The 23,815-nt window shown below is 39.8% G+C and overlaps 3 protein-coding genes across 4 annotated transcripts; 1 reads left to right on the top strand and 2 right to left on the bottom strand.

Moving 5' to 3' along the window:
* Positions 1–4,606: 4,606 nt before the first annotated feature.
* batf3 (basic leucine zipper transcription factor, ATF-like 3) lies at positions 4,607–7,895 on the bottom strand. Its single transcript, XM_049590051.1, has 4 exons — positions 7,725–7,895; positions 7,000–7,104; positions 5,511–5,555; positions 4,607–5,225 (listed from the first exon to the last, which is right to left on the bottom strand). The coding sequence occupies exons 1-4, from the start codon at positions 7,791–7,793 to the stop codon at positions 5,073–5,075; spliced, it is 372 nt and encodes a 123-aa protein (XP_049446008.1). The 5' UTR covers positions 7,794–7,895; the 3' UTR covers positions 4,607–5,072.
* A 442-nt stretch (positions 7,896–8,337) lies between these two features.
* On the bottom strand, positions 8,338–13,116 carry nsl1 (NSL1 component of MIS12 kinetochore complex). Of its 2 annotated transcripts, none has more exons than XM_049589968.1 (6): positions 12,905–13,116; positions 11,814–11,886; positions 11,540–11,670; positions 10,732–10,786; positions 10,405–10,472; positions 8,338–10,306 (listed from the first exon to the last, which is right to left on the bottom strand). In XM_049589968.1, exons 1-6 carry the CDS (start codon positions 13,091–13,093, stop codon positions 10,058–10,060), a joined length of 765 nt encoding a protein of 254 aa, XP_049445925.1. In that variant the 5' UTR covers positions 13,094–13,116; the 3' UTR covers positions 8,338–10,057. The 2 variants fall into 2 exon arrangements, with proteins under 2 accessions (XP_049445925.1, XP_049445924.1); XM_049589967.1 differs by having other exon boundaries at positions 8,340–10,306; positions 11,540–11,673.
* Positions 13,117–13,188: 72 nt separating this feature from the next.
* tatdn3 (TatD DNase domain containing 3) lies at positions 13,189–23,417 on the top strand. The gene is made up of 10 exons (XM_049589710.1): positions 13,189–13,366; positions 13,653–13,685; positions 13,973–14,046; positions 16,089–16,173; positions 17,117–17,179; positions 18,567–18,676; positions 19,286–19,341; positions 19,433–19,545; positions 22,961–23,041; positions 23,129–23,417. Exons 1-10 carry the CDS (start codon positions 13,310–13,312, stop codon positions 23,291–23,293), a joined length of 837 nt encoding a protein of 278 aa, XP_049445667.1. The 5' UTR covers positions 13,189–13,309; the 3' UTR covers positions 23,294–23,417.
* The last annotated feature ends 398 nt before the right edge of the window (positions 23,418–23,815 follow it).

Below are 23,815 nucleotides of genomic sequence, written 5' to 3'. Positions count from 1 at the left end.
AAAACACGCTGTCGGTATGAGGCAACATTTGCAACGTTGCTGTTCAGTTAGCAGGACATTTCCATGTGAAGTGTTTTGCTCACTCGCTTAATTTGGCCTTGCTGAGGGTGTTAAATCTGTCAACAATTCAGTTTGTCAGGTGTATGCAGCATTTATAACAGGTTTTATGATGGTGTTGGTCTGTCTGTCTGCTTTGCATCACTTTTTGCTGCAATAAAAATGAATAAAGTCAGATGAACAGACTGAAAACTTTATCCTATGAGGTAAAATTGATTTATGGGGAAATAATTTGCCGTTGGGAAAAAAGGTAATAAATTGCAATATACTATTTTGCAATACTCAGGATATTGCAATAATTTTATATCGTGACCTCAGTATCATGATCAATATTGTATCGCGAGTCATCTGGCAATTTCCATCCCTAGTAAGCAGGTTATAGTCACCTAGCAACTTCAAGCACAGCCTGCCACCATGCCCTTGACAGTGAGTACAAAGGTAGCACCCAGCACCTGATCTTACCTTTTCCAGGCATTAAAAGACCTGGTATGTGTCCCAGGCCTAAATACTGATAAGCCTCAAAGATTTTCAGATTGGTCCTTGCTTTACTGTTGGTAGCAATAGAATTCATTTTGTTTTGAAAAGGGAAGACACAGTGCACAGATTTTCCATGGAGCCTTGCCCACTTTCTTTTGGTGCCCATGTTAACCACTTGGGCTTTTCACAAAGGACTTGCCATGACACTGAACTCCCTGGCTGGTTCTCGATCTGCATGGATAGTTTTGGCATCTATTTCTTCTTTGAGTGAATCTTGCAAGAAAACACACAAATAATCTACACACAGAAAAATGTTGGCTCTTCAACGATTCTTTGGTGTGGGTTGAAGTGCTGTCTGCCACACGAAGAACTTTATAAGCCCCTGTTTGGATCTATTTCAACCTTACTCAGACCATCACTGCTGTCTTTACCTTGAATGATGTCATTAAGGCAGATTTAATTAGGACAGACATCTCTGCCTGGAAACATTAGGAAACAGCTTACTAACCTGAAGTTTGTGCCAGCACAAGTGTTTCACCCTGAATCCCCAGGGTGTGTTGGATAAGGCTGAATAGTCTTGGCATAAGAGAATTGTGTTCAGCGCATGTTCAGCAGGGCCATGGTTGCCAGGTCTAAACCGAAGGGATACTAGCCTCTGCACCAATCCTCTTGGGCTTGTTAAGGCAACAGGCAGGCAACAGGATGCAGGGTTCTGGGCCTCTGGTGGTGGTACCAAACAAACATCAGAACATTGACGAAGGTTTAAGCCCTGTACCTCTGCTTGAGCTGCACCCTGGAGAAAGCGCCAACCCAGAGTTTCAGGACCTCAGGGGGGTGCCACTTAGGGTTTGTAGGGCAGCCACCAGAACTCTGGTGGACTGAATTCAGTTTTGGTAGAGCCTTCTTTCTCCGGAGTCTGTATGAATTATGAAAGTAGGTCCCGAAAATCAGCTTGCTGGCTTTTACTCCATGTATTTCCTTGTACCGCAAAATGATCTTCAAGGTTTACGCCCATGGAGGGACAGAGTGCCTTTGCTCCAAGGAGTCTCTCTTGGGAACATTTCATCGAGAAAGATGGTGACCACACGCCTTCCTGACAGGTCAGGGGGCACTCTGGGAGGACAGAATGGCACGATGTATGGAGACTCTCTTGGGGCATTGAACACATCAGTATCTTGGCATTGAGAGTGATTGACCTTGCTCTGAAGGCTATCCCTCCCCCCATTCAGGGCAGGCATGTCTTGGTAAGGACAGAGGCAGGAAGATCCAGCCACTCTCACCAACAAGCTACTGTTAATTCACCGGGGCTAGGAATGAAGGGACGATGCATTCATGAGAAGACATTTCTAATGAATGTTTTTGCAGAAGTTGTTCATACTAAATGGCATTCAATGCAGGTTGTCATTGTGGTTGAATAAAAATATGTAAATATAAATCAACAGTGACACATACCAGGAAGTGTTAACTTTTAACATCCTCCTTTTCATATCAAAAAGATCACTGCATTTATGTAGTGCTTACAAGAGGACATTTGTTCTAAAAAAAAAAAAACAAAAACAAAAAAAAACTTAAGCTTTGCTCAAAAACTACCACATTGTAATGCAACATCAACTGGTAACACACATACACACAAGTGCACATTTAGCTACCATCGAGGACACAGAGGGTTTGTGGGCTTTAGCAACCTGCTGAAATGTTAAATTCTCTGATTATTAAGCTTAGCTAGTTTTCAGCCAATAATGTAACAAGTATGTGCTTTAGAATTTCTTCTGCATAATTTTATTGCTGGTACTGTTTGGAAATAAAATAGCCAGAAAGTAGAATTCTAACAACCTGAAGCAACATGGGCGCACCACCCACAGTACTCTGTGTGAATGCAGTCTAACTAGAGTAAATGATGTAATGTCTGCTCCTCACTCTACCTGAGAAAAATGACCAAGAACTGAATCAGAACTTCACCAGAAGTCTGTGAATATTTATGTGTGTGTCGTGTCCTAGTGACAAATGCTACATGTGGAGGACAACATGTATCTGTGTGTCTTGGCATATGATGGTGGTGGTTGTGGCAAGTGTGTATATGTGAATATGTGTCTTCCCTTATGTTGCGTCATAACTGTTTTTGTATACAGTAGAATGGATCACGTATCCATGCAGGCTTGCTGCAATATTCCTCAGAACCGCTCTAAGTGACGAACAACTTCCTGCCCAGCAGCATTCCTGGGTTAGTAGACAACCAGTTGTCATGGAGGTGGTGATTTCGAAGCTCATTTTGAAACTGATCTGAGCTCAGTTTCACAGTGACTGCACCGTCAGTTTCCTGCGCAAGTCTGGGGCGTTGAATGAGTGAAACCACAAACTAATTCCAAACATTCAGAGTTTGTTTTAACTGGCTCTGAGTACAAGGTGGGTGGAGTTGGACAAACACACATACATGTTTTGTTTTGCTTTTGTTTTTTTATCTTCAGTGTTTTGACAAGCCCTACTAATTTGGTGCTTAATAAGATTGAAAAATAGTCATCATGAAAAGCAGTTTAAAATGCCCTTGGTGAGATGGAAATTAAGCTCTGTCAATCAGCTCTCCTCTCGCCTATTATCTTTTTTTAATGTCTTCCAAGAATTCATAAAAAGGCTTTTGAAGAATAATGGTCAGTCCAGTTTTCCAGACGTCTGCATCAGACAAACGGTTCAGTTCAACTGCAGTCAGTTGCGTCAGTATCTTCTAAATCGAGATTAACTTTTCATTCACCTCAGCATGGAAGAGGAAGGAAAAATGAAAGAGAATGCCTGAGCAGATTACATTTGATGCGAATGCCGTCAAATTAGGGAACTACTTCTAGTGAGCTTCCTCCAGCGTAACCAAACCACAGCTCTCTATGCTGATGATGCAGGTGAGATGGTTTATGCATCCGCTCTGACACATCTGTGACTTCAAAATGACCTCAAGAGCATCAGTAAAATGAGGTCATATCCCAGAAGACCTTTTTTTTTGGCAACATGCTTGGTGATGTTGGGGAACATGTCCACAGAATAACAGGAAACTTATGACACTTTTTTTCAGTTTTCATACATCATTTACCACAATGCTGACGTTTTTTGTGGAAACATCTCAACTACCTGTGGGTTTTATATATATATACATATATATATATATATATATATAAAAATCCAACATAAAAAAAATTAAATGTATACATGAACATTATAATATACATAAATTTTTCTTGAGTGTAATGTGTCATATTTAATTTTTTAGTTTTTTAAAAATAACAATTTCAAACACTAATAACTGCAAGAAATTCAATGTTACTCATGACACCAATTATTGTTATAAATAAAAAATCCCTTTAACTGATGCAGATTTGATGTTTTATTGCATGATGAAAAATTTATTCATGACTTATTTTCCAAAAAGTCATCGAGTCTGCAGATATTGTCACTAAGCCATTCACTTATTAAACTCTAAAGTGACAACAGCTCCATCTTACAAACGTATATTTTGTGGCAAGCAGAATCCACATCCACAAGCTTTTATTTTACATTCAAGAACGTTCACAGTTGTCATATAGATGCCACTTACTTTACGTCAGATAAAATTTCATGGAAATGTGTATACAATGAGACAAAAGGCATCTGGAATATTTCCATTTTCTAAAAAAAAGTTTGGGGGTTTAAATATATTTTCTCCCAGAGAGAACCAAAGACCTTTAATGTGGATTAAATGAAGTATTGGATCAAACAGATACAGTTAAGGGACTTTACACTTACTTTAAACCAATTCTTAAAGGCTCATTGCTGATCTATAAAGCATAACTCTATAAATTATTATATTAATATAGAACTTATTCACAGTTTGTAGCCACTTTATTCAGGATTCACTGTCAGGAAGCAGTAGGACTATATGTACCACTTCCTGTCAGTGGAAATGAAAATGGTTGGTCAAAACTCTTGAGCACAACTAGCATAACACTGCTGTTTTTGTTTTGGAAATGTACATATAAAATCAATAAATGATAAACTACACATTTCTATACATTGCTTTATTATCAAAGTTAAATAAAGTGGTTTTCTGTAGGGTTTCAGTTGTACATTTTCCCTCTGGGAGGGCTGAAAATCTCATGTGGCATCACCAAACAATTTATGTTCAATTCATTTTCCAGTACACTTATCAATTATTATTTCAACCTGAATAAATGGTGCTTAATAAGCTATATTTTATCATTCAACAAAAGGATAAGTTAACTTTGCCAGTCTCAGTTATATAAACTGATTAACAATGTTAATAATTACTTTTTTGTGATGATGTGTGATTTTATTACTTTAACTGAGGTTAACTGAATACACTGTAAATCATTTTACTCTTTTGTAAACCTGTAACTGTATTTACATTATGGACATGAGCTGCTGCATTAAAAAAATTTAACCACCAGAGGGCGCTCCTCACTGTGAACACCGCACACCTGTTGCGTCCCCACTTTAGCTCTGATCACGTTCAACAGCGCCCTCTGGTGGTGTACTGGTGCATTACACAATAGCTGGCTTCAGACAAGTTTCACTGAAACATTATTCCTTGGCTCAGGCTGCAAGCTGGATGTGGTGGAGGAGGCAAAGGAGCAGTGCATGATGGGACAGAAGGGCTCATGGGTCCTGAGAGTCTCAGTCAGCAGGCGCTGCTCTTCAGACAGAGAATCCACCTGAGGACGAGTCAACAAGCTGATCTTTACTTTATCACTGGGATTATTGTGAATATTTGATCTTCACCAGTTCAGTTTGTTTTCAAATGCTGTTTTAATTGACTTCTATGTCCTACACAAACCACTCTGAATTAAAGGAGATCATCGTCGTTCATAGATGAATGTACACTCCTGCAGTAGTCACAGGTGACAGCAGAAGAACACTAACAGGACACAGTGAGGTGTGATCTAATCCCAGCAGGGAGAAATGATGACCAGGATGAATGCACTCTGTAAATAGCCTACCTCTCTCCTCAGCTTCCTGTTCTTCTGCTCCAGTAGCTCACAGGCCTGAAGGAAAGGAGAGGAGAGGAGAGGAAAAGAAAAGGAAAAGAGATGAACATAAAGAGGCAGAAATTAAAGTTAAAATTAAAGTTAATAATAATAAAGTGAAAGTTAATAATGCATGGTGACAAAAAAGTAGGGAGGTTGGCCTGTCAGGTGTGAAGCCAGTTTTGTGAGGTATTTTGTTATAAAAAAAAAAAAAAAAAAGATCCAGTATGGTGCACCTTATATGTTACACAGCTAGCTGAACATGCTGTCAAACCTGTCACTTCAAAAAAAAAGAAACTGTAAAACTTAAATTTTTATGCGAACTTCCTGTGGCACGGTCCATGTGGTCTGTCCACAATCTGTCACAAGAGTTGCGTTTTTTCAGTGTACTCCAGGCGAAAACCAGAAGTAGGGGTTTCACCAACACATCAGAGATCGCAGAGGTTCTCACAAGACTGAACGGACTTCTGGTCTGGACTTACGTACGGACACAGAGCCATGTAAAAATGAGGCGCTATCCTTACCTTAAAGGGGGATTCCTGAATTTTGCACTGTATAATTATGTTACCTGCATTCTTGGAACCCATCTGCCATCAGTCTGATGATGATTTGGCCTCTGTGGGCAACAGCTAACATTTCAAGGGGGTTCTAGTGTAGTCAGCAGATATCCAGGCTGAGACTTTCTCTTCCATGTGCCAGTTATTGTTTACCCTCCGATTAGCAACTTGAGATGCTCTATAGAGTCATGATGCTCTATAAATAGATATCAAGCTAATAAAAAGATAACCATCAAAACATGCTAGCCGATGGGTTCAGACACTGCATTTTAGCCAATGCTTTCTGCCTCCTTTGCTCTCCACATGGACTGTTGACCTGCACCCAAACAAAGCTCGCTCAAATATGATTGGTCAATACTACTCAGACTACAGATGGAAACCAGAACGCTTCGGATACCAAATCTTGTCCCGTTGCCGACAGATTCAGCTTTCATATGTAGATATTGATTTATAAAAAATATATTACTAGTAATGGGGGACAGTGAAAAAAATGTATGATGTTCCCTTGGCTCTGCAGAAATTCTTTGTTTGAGGAAATAATCCTTGATAATGCCATCTGTGGGTCATCTCGTACTACAGAGTTTAGACTAAGCTCGACCGAAATTTAGACCTTGAAATCAAGATATATATCTTTTTTTAAAAAAAAAAAATATAAAGAAACCCCACAAAACATCAGTTTTATTTTTGAGTACTCCAGGTTCATGGACGTGTATTACTAATGAAGTACTACCCTTAACCCTGAGTCTAAGGACTCAAGCAGCCATTTGAAGCAGTGAGGAACAGAAAAAATGGCCTCAGTCTCAAGGTAGGCAACTGGTCCTCCTCTCAAAGGTGGAAGTACAAGAGCATGTACAGACGTACAGACGTACAGACAGACAGACAGACAGACACACACACACACACACCTCATGCAGAATGTCAGCTCTCTGTATTTGTCTCTTCCGGCTCTTCTGGGCGGCAACTCTGTTCTTCTCCCTCCTCTTCAGCCTCTTGCCTTCATCCTCTGGACCCTGAGACACACACACACACACACACATTTACTTCGGTGACATTTGGTGACATTGAGACTGACAGTAACCCTAACCTCAACCACCTAACAAAAAGTCAGCTTTTTCCCAACTTGGGGCACAACTTTTGCCCCTAGTTCAACAAGCCATCCCCAATAAACTGAGTCTAGTGTGTGTCCTTGAAGGTAACTTAGGTCATAGCCACACACACACTATAAAAATATATATATATATAGATAGATAGATAGATAGATAGATAGATAGATAGATATGATAAATATTTTTGAAGTTTTGTTTGCTTTGTTGCAAGATTTCCAATTTAATCTTCATTAGGCTGCAATCAATTAAATCTGAACCCTCACAGACAATAATTTGTCAACACCTTCCTCTTTCTCTCACACACACACAAAACAAACAAACTAGATCCTGAGCACTGTGCTGAGAGAGATAACTAAAAGATGCTGGTTTGAACCCTGATGTTTGCTATAGCTTTACAACATTGAAACATTGACCTTTAACCCCCCTGTAGGATAAGTAGCAGGTTGCACCAGATTTTAAAAATGCTTTTCCCTGTCATAATAAGACATTAAAGACACAATAACATAGCATCAGTGTGATCTTACCTCACATCCTTCACAGAGGTTATTGCTGTTCTTCTGATGAGATTGGCAGGAAGACTTGCAGTGTGACATCACAGATTTATTTTTTTTTTTTTTCTAGAAAGGGTGCATCAAAATAAGAAAAACAGGAGGATATCCTGCACACTCACTCTGCCAGAAAATAAAGTGTTATTTGTAGACTGGGCATCAAGTCCAAGGACGTTTAAAACAAACCACGCAGAAAACAGGCTGCAGTTTCACTTCAGTTTTCTTCTTTCTCAATTTCGCTGCCGTTTTAGAAGTAGTGGCGAGGGCTGTTCACATAAGTCATATGACTTGGGGTGCCACAGTTAACTGGAATACAGTATTTAATGGATTGACCCACATCTTTGATCCATGTTGCAGTGGGTGACATGTTGTGCCATGTCACATACACTGCCATGCTGCTGGAAATACACAACAGAGCACTAAATGTGTTTTAATCCACAGCTAAAAATAGTCTCACAAAAATGTACTATTTCCTCCTGTTTGTGTCACATCCTCAGTGGGAACCAGTGGGCTGCAGACTGGGTAGACAGGTCGACAAATAGAGGCAGACTAACATGTTTTTTTAATGGAATTTGTTGACAAAAAGGAAAACATAGAATAAAGCCAGCTTAATCCTTTACAGAGGGCACAGAACAGATGGAGTGGATTAAAAAAAAATGCATTTATTTACAGGTTTTTAGAGTTACCTTTAAATGACAAATATGAACCAACAGGATAGATTTAAATGTTTAAAAATGTAAAGTCTCTGGAAATGTATTTTTATACATTATGAACAGCAACAAAAAAGGAGTCAGTGACCTTTTTAGGACTTTATCCGATTCAGTTTAATCCTAAAAACTACATTTATTTCATTTTTTTTTCATGAATTCAGGTGATGTACCAAAATGCTCTGCAAAACCTTCACTTAAAAAAAGACTTAAAATTAAGACATTGTTTCAAGACATCTTCTAAACCAGACAAGATTAACGTGGTTTGTGAATGTAAATATGGCAGTTACAACTTATTGTCATACATTGGTGCATGTAATAAGAAAATTTGTTGGTACTCTGTCCAGCAGTATAGTTAAGAAGGGGCCTGCAGCACACCAAAGACAAGCTTTATGAGTGGAAGGGCAACCAGTATCGTGTTGGCTTCATTAGGCATGTTCACAGTCCAGTCCAGGCACCAATCATGGCCCATGGCTTGTCTTTCAAAATATACTTTACATGGCCCACCACCCAATACTTGTCAAACAGGCGAGATCCCTTTGCATTTTACTCTTCACCTCATGATGTCCGGACTATTGTGTGGTTTTTAGACACACACTAAGTAGGAATTACACAGGTGAAACTAAAGCATTTTCAGAAACAATGGCACACAACAACAGAAATTTAATGGCCACAGCAAAGAAGCAAAAAGTCGACAGCGAGGGCTGCCGAGTGGTGGTGGTGAAAGGTTGAATACTTTTTCACTTGAAGATGAAACAGTTGCATTTATCTCATTTGTGTGTGTATTTTTTAATAACCCACATGATGTGAGAAGCAGCTGGCCCTTAGGTAGTTTCACATTATCAGCTGTCAGTCACTCAATCTATCAAACTAGGCAGCGCTGATCAAATATAAATCAAGATTCTGTTGCTGCGTTGCCTTTTTCATGCTTATTTGCCTATTTCAGAAACATAATTTAGTGCACTGTTTAGCTGTACATTGAGAAAACTCGTGATTAGGCCACCATGTTGGAAACATGTGAGCCGAAACCAAGCAACGCGCAATGGCCAGACCCAATTTCTCATTTTACAGCTAAACAGTACACTAAAATGTGTGTCTGGAAACATCTGAAGCGAGAAACAGGCAATGCAGCAACAGAATTTTGATTCATATTTTATCAGTGCTGCCTGAGTTAACGAGCAGTGATTGACAACTGTGTTAGAGACTCCTCGGCTCTGATTGGCTGTTTTTGGTAGTAGATTCTAGCAAATGCCATTAGAAGCAGGAGGAAGAGGAGGAGGGAAGTGATTTTTTTTGCAGGCTGTCTGTCTCATGAGCTTCTTTCAGAATAAAGTGAAAGTTTAAGCAAATATGACAAAAGCTATTTTCATAGACAAATAAACATGTTAAAGGGTTTTTCTTTGTTATTATAGTAATGTCTCAGCATAAATATTATGTACATGTCTAAATGTGAGACATGGAACCTTTACTGTGCATGTTGGAGAAAATCTTTCACTATGTTTAAAATGAATAAACCTCAAGAGTCATAAAAAAGGCTGAGAAACAACACACACATAACATCAAAACATCTCTGCTGTTCTGTGGTTATGGTAGCAGGAAGTGTCACTCAGGCTTGCCCTCTCCCACGGGTTTCTTACTGAGGGGCCCATAGCAGCTTGCAGCAGCTGCTTCCTCTACGGCTCTCTTGATTGGCTGCCTGTTCCTCGTGGCTCCGTTCACAGGAGGCAGGAGGGCATCGGATTGGCCATTGAAACCAAACACTTCTTGGTGGATCTCCAGGGTGGCGTGGCTCGGTTTCATGTTGAGGATCTCACAGAGGCCTTCGGCTTGTTTCTGCAGAGTGTTGATTGACTAAAGAAAAAAAAAAAACCATACACATGTCAATAATGCATCTATATATCCATCTATAAAACTGGTTTGGTGTGTTCAGGTGTGTGTGTGTGTGTTACCTTTATGACCTGGATAGCCTGTTTCACCATGCCAGGAGCTGCTGCTGACAAATTGCTCATGATGCTCTCTGGTTAAACACACACACAAAAACAGCATAGTTACACTGGGTCAACTAACTAGCTGTGTCTGGTTTAGTTTGTCTGTCTGCTGTCAACACCTCACTTAAGGTCTTCCTCTCTGCCTCCAAAGTGATTGTCAATACAGTAACAGATTTCCTCTAACACCCACAAGGACTTCCACAGGCTTTCAAGCATAGACTTATAGAGAAGTAGCTCTCAAACTAAAAATGTCTGTGTGTATGTGTATGACTGATTAGAGGTGACAACCTTGATCAGGGTCTTTGACCACCTCTTGAGGTTTGACCGCGTGCTCATACAGCTTCTGAAAAACAAACACAGATGATGTCAGAAAAGAGGACACAAAACACATCAGCTCTGGATGCTGCTGATGCTTCAACTGTTGTTGTCTCTTGAGGCATTTCCATGTTTTTCACCTTTGATCAAATGGACTTCCTATGAAGGATAATTAAGTTAAATCTGTACTGATTTGAGTTTTGCTGCCTTTTACCTAATTATCAACACACAACATATGTAAAGTTGATCCCAACAGTGATGTCAGTCTGAACAGCAATCTGTGAAATGATGGATAACTGTTTATTACTTCCATTGTATGTTTTTAAGCTGAGACTGTGGTCCATTGTCTCTGTAAAGTGCACTTTTCCTCCCACTCAGCTGGGCTTTTTCCTGAAACTGACCTGTCAGTGTGTTTCAGGTCCCACAACTTCCACGCACTTCTATGACGCCTCCTCTTGCGTATCTGGTCTGCTTGTCAGGGAGTGGGCTAGCAGTGCAGGTCGCTCCTGAGCCGACTCACCTAGGCTGATGAGCTGGCAAGCCTAGGCTGCCTCGGTCTCTCTCAGCTCTCACATAGTCTCCTGGTTTGTTTGCTTGGTTTTGTCAACTTCTTTTAGCATGTAACATCTTCATACCCTATTTTCCACTAACCCTGACACTCACACACACCACTGATGTTACAGATTGTTCGTCTTATTCATTTGTTTTTCTACTGCGACACAGACTGAATTGATTTAAAGGAAGTATTGCATCTCATTTCTCAACGGGGTCCCACACCCACCATGAGTTTACGCTCAGCTTTGAGGGAGTGGACCACATGCGGCAGGATCTGTTTTGGGTATGTACGGCGCCTCCTGGTGGTCTCAACAATGGTGTCATCCAGCAGGCTTTCCAGATCAGCAGCCTCGTCTTCTGCTGAATGTGTGAGAGGAGAAATAAACGCATGTAATTTATCAAATAGAGCTTTATTTTAGATAACATGAATTTAGGAAACTCTTGTTCCCAGTTAAGTATGTAATGTAAAATCAGAATTTCAAGTGGCATTAGTAAATCACCTTCAACATCAGGTGCCTCTTCCCAAGGCTGTCCGTTCACCAACACATTGTCTTGAACTGCCGCCTCAAAGTTCTGCACAGATACAAATACTTTCACTACTGAAGACAGCTTTAACAAACAGTACAGCCATCAGCAGTTCACCTCAACCAAAGTGTCCATAATACAGCTGCAAAACATTATAAACTGTATCTTACTTCATGAACATTTCTCAGACTGCAACTACGGCGCTATTTATCAATGTTAATTAATCTGCTGATCATCTTTTTATTAATATTTGGTTGATAAAATGTCAGAAAATAGCAAAATCACAGTTTTATAAAGCTCAAAGTGATACTATCAAATGTTGTGTTTTGTCTGACCAAGAGTTCAAAACTCAAAAGTACTCAGTTCACTATCAATAGCAGTCCAAAGAAAAGCAGAAAAATCTCACAATTGTGAGGCTGGAATTAAGTAATATTTGCAATTTTGTTTAAGATGTTGTTTAATACACTTGTTGGACAACTATCTATCTGTACACCATGAAATAGCACGCAGAAATTTGGCGAAAACTTGTCATTAACTTGAAGTAAATTTTATATGTTTTATCAATTTAAAATGTCGAGTTTTCATTTAAAACTCCTCAGAACTTCTTAACATGAGTTGTACTGATTTTAAGTATTTCTTGAAATGGTGAGTTCACAGCAGAAACACATATCATTTAACCGTTGTGTGTTTACCCAACGAGCTGGCCAGCCTACATTAAAAAGTAAGGTTTTATTTCATTTAAATAAATAGCAGTCCTCTATACATTTAAGCCGAAATTACCACCTGATCTCAACAAATCTTAAAGTGGTATTAAATAGTGTTTTATTCATGTGAGTATTAACGTTGTCAGCAAAGCAGATGTTAAATAGAACATTTTTCGGCTGGGATTTGGTGTGGTATTCTCTAAGCCACAGAGACAATTCTGAGCCCTTGTGCTGACAAAAGTCTTTATGAAACAACGCTCAGCGGTCTGTTTTGTCTTGACAGAGACAGTTTGATACTCCGTGAATTATCTAAATGTAAGTTTGTTAGTAACATTAAGGTGTAAACATTCAGTCAGACTCACCGCCAGCAGCTCCTGCAGTAAAACTCGCTTCGTCTCCTCCGCGACATCCTCCTGTCCGTGAAGAGCCGTCTTTAAAATGTCTTTGTATTTGTTAATCTGCTCTATGACTTGTTTCTTCGACGTTACTTGAATTCTGTACTCCTGGTTTGTTTCATCACTGGGTACGAGTTCACTCTCTGCGGGCTCCATCTTTACCGCCAACTTTGTTTATATTTTTTTGACGCAAACCGGAAGTGAATATAACATCCTGGTCCGTCTGCTAATATTTACCCCCCCGGAACAACACTCCCAGCGTCGCAGGAGAGTTCTGCCTCGCTGCTAAAACTATGTTTACGAAGACAAAATGGATAAATATCGCAGTTTTTCGATATAGTTTGTGCTCTTAGCTCTTATTATTTTTTTTCAATGGAGTATGGCTTCGTCGACTGTCACTGTCATATATCAGCCAGTGAGTTTGAAGAGGTGAGCACCAAGTTAACTGTCCAACATTAACATTACATTTAAAAGTATTTGGGCCTCTATAAATCCATCGCAGACCACAGATACATTGAGTATAAGTGTTACAAATATTCATATTTCAAAATTAAACCTTCTTGTACGCCACAACATTTATAACACCTATTGTTGTCTGTCACAGTATCATTACAGTTATTTGCTACTTTTTTTCTCAAATTAATTCATTAAATATGTAGTTTTTGTTATTTTTATCATTGCTTTGCCACTGTGCAAACATTTTTTGTCTTTGCAGGATCTGGAGGATGTGATCCAGAGGACCAGTCAGGTAAGCTATTAATTCATTTGCACAAGACAACAGAAATTTATCACAAACAACATACTGCAGTGCTGGACTGAGCAATAAGGCTGAAATCAACACAGCTATATTTCATGGTTGTTCACTTATGTGCAACAGACTGTGTAACAAGATCTTAATATCCTGATAGTACCATGATGGATATGAAGCCATGCTGACCCATTGATCTATGAAAGAAAAGGAGATGAGCAGTGTGTGTGTGTGTGTGTGTGTGTGTGTGTGTGTGTGTGTGCGCGCGCGCACACGTGTGAGCACAGGCCGGGGTAAGGACTCTGGTTGCAGTTACAGAAGAAGTCAGGGAGTTTGATAGAGTTCTCCAGCTGCAGGAATGGTCTGTATGTCTTCATTGTTATGTAATCCGTCCTTTAGTGTCTCATAACCTTAAATTATATAGTGTGCTTTATAGGGAAGGGACAAAGGACTGATGCAGTAAAAGCATAAATCCCAGAAAACTATAACTTAAGCAGAAATTCACATTTTGATAATACGGTTGGGAAGTTTTAAAACTATTATATAAAATCAAGGGGAAGAAATGCAAACTATAGATTTGTGCAGATAACATGAGTTTAAAACAGCAAGGACCTCATGACAATATGTCAGACTGGTGCATAGTAAAAAAAGAAAGTCAAGCTAACAGTATCCCGATCAAGAATTTCTACTGCATAATACCTTTATTTATTTTATTTTTTTGATTGAACTTTTATAACACAAAAAACATATCCATGTTTAGATCTTTTACGAGAGCAAAACATTAAAGGAAGACAGTGAAAAACACAAAACCTCATTAAATACGACATAATCTAATTATTAAATTAAGGAATAAATGAAAGGGAATACAATATTTCCTCTGCTAAATGTGTGTTTAAGGAAAATTTCACAAACAAAAAGAGGATATTCAGGTATAATGCTGCCCTACAAAGGCTAAGTGCAGTTATGCTGTAATAGAGAAAATGGTTTCAAAGTTTTTTGACTGTCCATCCAAACGTGTTATAGGTAGAAAAGTGTAAATGCATTTACTAAATAGGTATTCATAAATAATTTTTAATGCATAAAAACAATGATCAGTGATTTGACCTATGACCCCAACAATGCACTAAAATTTCAGTTACTGCATCCTGCATTTCTATCACCTTTAACAGCTACATAGGTAATGCAAAGGCAAAGAACATAATTACAACTTCAGTGCTTTACCTTTTTTAGTATGAGGAAAACTGTTTTCATTTCTCACCAGCTTCAGTTCGTACTTGTTTCATTTATAGATGTGTGTTTTAAAAGCAGTAACAGAAAGATGTACCTAAATTAAGCTTATTTGACATCATCATCATCATCATCAACATCGTCGTATCACTGATCTTGCTGTGGTCATTGTCAGGTTGTCAGTGATTTTGTTGTTAGCATTATCCACATGCACACGTTCACCATTAGCTGTAATATGCTCACCGCCATTGTAGTGACTAGCCTATACATTAGCCGCTACTGGTTGCTAATTGGTTGAATTGTTTGGAAGTGTACTCAGAGAATTACTCCCAGTCTTAACCAGTACTGTCAACCATCATTCGTTTATTTTCTCACAATTGTCCATAGTGTCCGTATAACTTCCAGTACCTTTAAACACAAACTTCACTTAACAATAGCCATGTAATTTTACTCCGAGCACAAAACTGTTTGCCTCCTTACATCAGCAACACCTGTGCTTACTGGGAGGAGCTTAAATGCAATGGCTTGCCTCAGCCTGTGATATAAGCCACCTAGTGGTGTGGTGGGATAATACATTTCACTGGCCCAATAGGAGCCCAAAACCCCAGGAACCCAAGGCAGAGCACAGTGACTAAATTTACTGCTATTTGCGTTGGGGTTTAGTTGGATTTTGTTGTTGCCACATGTTTTACACCCTATTTTCTCTGGAAGAGAACAAGATTGAACCAGGAAATTTTGTCAGTTCAGCCATAACTCAATTTTGACCAAAATTATAGTTACTCTGGTGTGCATGCAATTGTTTTTCTTGGTTTGTCTAACTCCCTCGTAGACACACTTAAACATTTATACATTGTATACATTTAAACTACAGAAATTCTAAAAGCTAATTGTATATTTTGCGTATTAACTCACAATTAATTGTAGTAACTGCACCTATTGGATAAACATAGGCAAAAGTATTTAGTATTACTGAAAGAAAATATTATAGTACAGTGCCTGAAGCTCTGAACTGTACAATCAGTAAGTGTAGAACTTTTGTAAATGTACTTGCTCACTGAAGTCACAGGTGCACAATGTATAGGATAAAAGTGTTTTCATTGTCTCGCAGCACTGCTCTCAGCTGGATAACACTCTATTTATTATTCAGGGTATTACTGTCGGATTCTTTTCTCACAGTTATCCAGATCTGGTGGCTCCATGTTTCGGCCTTCATCCACTGCAGGGTGGCGGGGGCCCCGAGCAGCGCAGTGTGAGGCCTCAGGTAATAAAACAGTCTGCGCCTCATCTGTCTTTTGATTGTGTTACTCAATAGATTCAGAGAGTAACTGTACCCAGGCTGGTCAGTGGTGTCCCAGCTGGGGAAAACAGGAGGTGAGGGAGTTCAGAGTGTGAGACAGAGGGAAGGAGGGAGTGTTTCTGAGGCCTCTGGAGGAGATAAAGGTGTATTTGTTTTTTTTATTAAGCTATAACTGAAAGTACAGAAATGTGTATATTTCTCATAGTAGCTTTGATTTAACATTTTAAAGTATGGGCTTTGATGTTGTTGAAATAGGGAGTTGTTTCTCAAATCTGATCCTGTTTTGAGTTTTAAGTTTCATCTTCTATGTTGAATAATCCAGCAGCAAAACTTGGCAGCCTACATTTAATCATTTCCAATATCTTGATAGTGTGTTGAAGCAGGTCAGCTGAGCCAGGATTAACTCTAGTGTACACTTATACAGGCCTACTATAGAAGCACAAAGTAGAGATAAGCTCACAAAAAATCGCCATAATTTTTTATTTTCACTGTGATTTTTACGTCTATATGCAGCCCAAAGTTATGTTTTACTGCTGCAAGAAAAAGCTGTTCAGTCTTCACCAGTTCCCAGAATGAAAAGAAAAATGTGGAAAAATCCAAACAATCTGCTTCAGAGTTTCTAAAAAGTGCCCAAAACAAAACTAATTTAAACATGAGAGAGTCAAATGTAATAAAGATGCAAATGGCCTTTTTTAAAAGTAGGTTTAATACATTCACATTTGTTTATTTCTGGAAAATGACTGAAGATATGTAAGAATTCTTTCTGTCTGTAGCTGCACAGCCATTTTCTGTAATACACTTTCCACATACGACAGACAGCCTGTCACATGTAAGAGGTTAAACAGCTGCTGTAGGATTAAAACACAAAAGAATCTTGTGGTTCTTAATGAAGATTTATATCCCACAGGACCTGGATGCTGCCCTGCTGCAGTTCTACAAACACAAAGAACGCATCGTCGCTATCGGAGAGGTAGACTGCACACAAACTCTCATTGGACCTTCATACTGAACTCTTCTTACTTATTCCCATTTCTACAACAGGCTTAATACAACATACTTGACACACTGTGATACAATACATGCCTAGCCCCATACTGTCACCTTAACCTAATCCTTCTTATCTTGATTCAAGTCTTAACCGTCAAACAGTCCTTCAGAGGAGTGAGGACAGGACAAAATGTCCTCAGTCTCAAGGTCTAACACTCAATTTGTTCCTCACAAGGATACCAGGTCAAGTGCAAACTCACACACATAATACACACCACCATTTCACACACATTGTTGCTTCTGTTGTATTCCAAGTCAAATCTAAGGTTCGTCCTATTTACTGGAGTAGTGAAAAACATTTGCATTGCATAAGAATCTTATGGGATGGTAATAATTATTCCAGATGTTGATCAAACTGGCAGGTGTTACCAGGGTAACTGAGTTATGGCCTGTGAAAAACTTAAAATTTTGATTGCAAAATGTATGAAAATATTAAAGAATGGACTTAATTTTTTTTCTTTGGCGTATGACCATGGTATAAGCAGAATAATGTCCTTAGAAGTGTCCGTAGTAAGTGACTGACACCTTACCTAGTACACACACACACACACACGACTGCCTTTAATGTGACTTCTACTGAAGTAAAGCAGATTAAACTAGTTAAAACTCTCATGTCAACTCCCACCCTTTCTCATGCACTTACACAATCACACACACACACACACACACACACACACACACACACACACATCGCCTTCATCCTGCGATAGTCTCTCATGCTGCCTGTTGAGGAATGTGTGTGTTTGTCAGAGCAGATTTCAGGCATCACAGGGCTAAGTCAACAGTCCCACAGTCCCGTTTCCATAACTGTTATTTTTATGGATCGCGTTGGCGCAGGGAGTCCCCCTCCCTGCTGCACTGAACACATTGTAGTTCATCCACGAGTCTATAACCACTTTTCTACATGTGTTTTTACCTCAGCTGAATTTTTCTTCTGCAGCAGAGTGGTTGACATGAGAAACTTAAAGTCACAAAAATAAGAGTCTAGGCTCGACAGATTTTGTGACAGATTTGCCTTTTGAAATGGACTTGACTTAAGCGCTGTGAGAAGCGACTCACTTGAGACTCGACACTCTGAACGACTTGGTTTGACTTGAGACTTGAAAGCAAAAGTTTGGACCTGTAAAACTTTTAACTTATAATTAATGTTTAAGCTTTTCAAAAGATAGTTAAGTGTCTCCGACTGCACTGGACAGGAACGTTTGAGCACTGCATCATTTTAATAAAACAGGATCAATAATGCCGCCCTGACAGTGTTGCTAAGGGCTCTTGGAATATGATAATTAATGTCGTTGTCTACTCGTTTCCAGATTGGTTTAGACTTCACGCCATGGTGTGCTCCCACTCAGGAAGACAGAGACGACCAGATGAAGGTCTTCGTTAAACAGCTCAACATTGCCAAGGAGCTGGACCTACCTGTGTGAGCACAGTAGAATAGAGACACGAATATTATACTGTGGAATAGTATGGTCTTTGTGTGTGTAATTGAATATCTGTATTTTCTGTTGTTGGACTTTGATTTATCCGCATGACTCCCTACATGTTTGTACATTTACTTTCTCCAGTATTGGAGAGCAGCAGCACCTGAAGTCATCACCACACTAAGCACACAGAGGAGGTTCAGTCCTGCCTTGCAGCTGTACTGTGGTCTCTGTACAGGCTCAGTCAGCAGGTTGAATATAGACTACACCTGCATGTTTTCACCTCTATTCTACTGATTGTCCTGCAGCTGAATCAGGAAGGCTGGTTTGACTGCATTTGAACCTGATTTGCATAGAAGCATGTGATAAGAAAAAGTGCTTCCACCACTCAGCAAACTTTGTGCCATGATAACGATTATACAAGCACAGAGTGATGACAGGTCATGATTGACAGGAAAATCAAAGAGTGGAAAAACAATATAATAACAATATATTCAAAATCCCCCCCCCCCCCACCACCACCAAAAAAAAATAACAAATCACAGGGATTAATAAACGACAGCAGTGACCATGTCCTTTTTTGCTTCCTGCTTCCTGTTTCTGCACAGAAACGTCCACTCACGATCAGCTGCTAAGGTCACCATAGCAACCATGAGAGAGCAAGGTGGGTGTCTCATTTCATTGTGTCTTTTTGTATATTCATATGGCTGCTAAAACAGACATTTGGACATCATGAGTTCCTGATTTTCCGTCAGGTGTCAGTCGAGCTCTGCTTCATAACTTTGCGGGGAAGCCGTCGGTAGCTCTGGAAGGTGTGAAGGCCGGTTTCCTCTTCTCCTTCCCACCTGCTGTCTGCAGGAACCAACAGGTAGGTGTGGATTCACACCTCTCATTGGTTTTATCATTTTGGAAAGAAAGCAGATTAAGTATTTTACAAGCCAAAGAAGTAGGCATTTTGAGCCCTGTGGTCCGTCATTAATGCTGCACAAAGATATATTTTATGATTAACATTTATGGTTACATATTTCGGTTAAGCCTTCAGGGATTATACTGTGTGTTAATGCCAAAAATGACTGAAGTTAATATGTGTATACAGTACAGGCCAAAAGTTTGGACACACCTTGTCATTCAATACATTTTCTTTATTTTCATGACTATTTACATTGTAGATTCTCACTGAAGGCATCGAAACTATGAATGAACACATGTGGAGTTATGTACTTAACAAAAAAAGGTGAAATAACTGAAAACATGTTTTATATTCTAGTTTCTTCAAAATAGCCACCCTTTGCTCTGATTACTGCTTTGCACACTCTTGGCATTCTCTCCATGAGCTTCAAGAGGTAGTCACCTGAAATGGTTTCCACTTCACAGGTGTGCCTTATCAGGGTTAATTAGTGGAATTTCTTGCTTTATCAATGGGGTTGGGACCATCAGTTGTGTTGTGCAGAAGTCAGGTTAATACACAGCCGACAGCCCTATTGGACAACTGTTAAAATTCATATTATGGCAAGAACCAATCAGCTAACTAAAGAAAAACGAGTGGCCATCATTACTTTAAGAAATGAAGGTCAGTCAGTCCGGAAAATTGCAAAAACTTTAAATGTGTCCCCAAGTGGAGTCGCAAAAACCATCAAGCGCTACAACCAAGCTGGCACACATGAGGACCAACCCAGGAAAGGAAGACCAAGAGTCACCTCTGCTTCTGAGGATAAGTTCATCCGAGTCACCAGCCTCAGAAATGGCAAGTTAACAGCAGCTCAGATCAGAGACCAGATGAATGCCACACAGAGTTCTAGCAGCAGACCCATCTCTAGAACAACTGTTAAGAGGAGACTGCGCGAATCAGGCCTTCATGGTCAAATAGCTGCTAGGAAACCACTGCTAAGGAGAGGCAACAAGCAGAAGAGATTTGTTTGGGCCAAGAAACACAAGGAATGGACATTAGACCAGTGGAAATCTGTGCTTTGGTCTGATGAGTCCAAATTTGAGATCTTTGGTTCCAACCGCCGTGTCTTTGTGAGACGCAGAAAAGGTGAACGCATGGATTCCACATGCCTGGTTCCCACTGTGAAGCATGGAGGAGGAGGTGTGATGGTGTGGGGGTGTTTTGCTGGTGACACTGTTGGGGATTTATTCAAAATTGAAGGCACACTGAACCAGCATGGCTACCACAGCATCCTGCAGCGACATGCCATCCCATCCGGTTTTGCGTTTAGTTGACGATCATTTATTTTTCAACAGGACAATGACCCCAAACACACCTCCAGGCTGTGTAAGGGCTATTTGACCAAGAAGGAGAGTGATGGAGTGCTGCGGCAGATGACCTGGCCTCCACAGTCACCGGACCTGAACCCAATGGAGATGGTTTGGGGTGAGCTGGACCGCAGAGTGAAGGCAAAGGGGCCAACAAGTGCTAAACACCTCTGGGAACTCCTTCAAGACTGTTGGAAAACCATTTCAGGTGACTACCTCTTGAAGCTCATGGAGAGAATGCCAAGAGTGTGCAAAGCAGTAATCAGAGCAAAGGGTGGCTATTTTGAAGAAACTAGAATATAAAACATGTTTTCAGTTATTTCACCTTTTTTTGTTAAGTACATAACTCCACATGTGTTCATTCATAGTTTTGATGCCTTCAGTGAGAATCTACAATGTAAATAGTCATGAAAATAAAGAAAACGCATTGAATGAGAAGGTGTGTCCAAACTTTTGGCCTGTACTGTATGTAGCCAAATATGTGCATACATCATCATCAAAATGATCTTTGGTCTCACATGAATGATCAGCTGCTGCATGTGTGCAATAGAAACGTCTCCGTCTGCATTTCTGTTCCATAAAAGTTAAAGTGAACTTTGGCTCATCTGCAGTCATATAAAATGTACAGATGCAGTAGAGTATGTTCTCAAAGGAAAAAAATCACTACCAACTTGTGTGACAGCCTTTAGCCTTGGTCACTAACGGAAATGGATGATAGTTTCTCTTAAGGTAACAGTCGGATCAGCAGAAGGTCTAAAAGAGGCTTCGAGGTCAGGCTACTTGACCGTTGTTATGAATGCACTCCATCTATCCTCTCCCAGTTGTAGCGAGGGGAGTACAGCTGCCCAGATAAGGGTGCGTAGCCGGCTCTGTTGCCATAGCTCCCAAGGTTAAAGGGAAGGGAGATTGCCCTGTGCGACACGCACAACAGACAAGAGCCTCTTTTTAGATATGTGCATTTTATAAGAGACAGTCGAGGTGATTTAGAGCGAGCCAGGTGAATGTGTTTGTTGTAGAAACTTCACGTAGCCACAGATTGGGACAGATAACCTTATTAGGGAACGTGGAGCAGCTCACAAGGGAACACTGTTTGGGTTAAATACAAAAACTGGGCAAGGACACCCTTAGAATCTGTGGATGGCATACACAGTGTTACACTCTGCGTGTTGAGCTGGGATTCTCCTTGGTTGAGTCTTCATTACATACTGTGTGTGATCCATCAAAGTCTCCCAAGGTCTTCTTCAGCTATTAAAGCATCAGCTCTGAATTCCTTCAACAATTGAGGGTGCTAGTTTTATCACTTGGATGGAGAATGGAAGTAGAAGAGTGATTATTGGAGAAGTATTAGCAATACTAGTAAGTAGTGATGATTAGAGTAGTGATTAAAAGTTTTAAACAGAAGTGTTAGTTGCAGTATAAGCAGTACTATTTGTGGTAGCAGCACTAGTATTTGTACACTACCACGTTTTAACACTTCATACGTATCATATCAGTGTTTCTAAAGTGATGTGGTTGTGATTAGATGTATAAGAGCTAACTTTGTCATCAGGAGATGGAGGGGATGGTGGATGGCGTGACACCAAAGTGAGACAGCTGCCAAGCTCTAGACCACTGTTCGAGACAAACAAATAAAACTGGGTGTCTTTAGCGAGACATCAGTGGCGTTTACAGCCATGATTGTGGTGCTAAATCTGGGTATTTTAAGACAAAACATGAGCATCTCCTAACCATGATCAAGTGGTTTTTGTGCCTAAACATAACAACACATTAACTGCAGCATTGTTGAAATGTAATGAAGTGTAAAGTTTCAACATACCGCTACATGTTTGCAGAAACGTACAATGCCAACATTTATTCTGGCTGTTGGGTTGCAGTATTAGTAGCGATAATAATTGCAGTAGTACAGCATATTTTTCTATTTTTCTTTGGCAGCATGTTGGCTGTAGTGGAAGATAGAAGATAAATCTGCAGTACTGACTTCAGCTGCATCAGGTCGTTATAATAAGTGACACATTTTAATACTACAGAGAGACAAACTGATCAAGCAGATCCCACTGGAACACATCTGTCTCGAAACTGACTCTCCTGCGCTGGGGCTCGACAAGCATGTAAGTTTAAAATGATCAAAACTTATCATGTTTAAATAAATGTAGAATGTAGAAACAGTTTTATTTTCTTGTCTTTCTGTGTCCCAGGTGAGAAACGAGCCCTGCAACATCACTCTGTCCTGCCAGTACATCGCTGATATCAAAGGTCTGTCACCAGAAACTGTTCAGCTCGTCACTGCGCAAAATGCACACAGACTTTTCCCCAAGGCGCTAATGCATGGACAGGTTTCTGAAAAGCAAAGTTTGAGCTGAAGGTGGCGCCAGAGGCAACTTTAATTAGAAAAGATTCATGCTCTGTTTGGAAGAGTTAGCATTGTATCACTATAGGCTGTTGGACTCAGCGGCGTCCTGAGCTTAATGCTAACTTTAGCATGCTAACAGTTAGTTTTAGCACACATTTACAATGTTGCTAATGACAGCATGTTAGCATACCATATTAGCATTTAGCTTAATGTACAGCAGGGGCTGACAGGGATTTAGTCAGTTTTTGAGGTATTTCATGAAACAAACTGTTACACATATGGGACATTTGACCTCCTAGGGGCTCAAAGTAAAACAATACTATTAATAATAATAAGTCATCAGTAATTCATCCTGATTAAGGATGGTTGCTGCTCTAATACAGGTTGAGATATTTCACTCTGGACCAATTTTCTGGACTAACAGACAGACATTAAATCAACCTTCATACAGGCTGTTTTTTTTTTTTTAAAGACAGGCAGAAACAAACACACTTGTCATCAAACATGAGTTATACGAATACTACACCTGATT

The sequence above is a fragment of the Epinephelus fuscoguttatus genome, linkage group LG11, assembly GCF_011397635.1.
Source record: "Epinephelus fuscoguttatus linkage group LG11, E.fuscoguttatus.final_Chr_v1".
NCBI lineage: Eukaryota > Metazoa > Chordata > Actinopteri > Perciformes > Serranidae > Epinephelus > Epinephelus fuscoguttatus.
The sequence above is the reverse complement of the archived record's forward strand: the minus strand, read 5'-3'. Positions and strand labels throughout refer to the sequence as shown.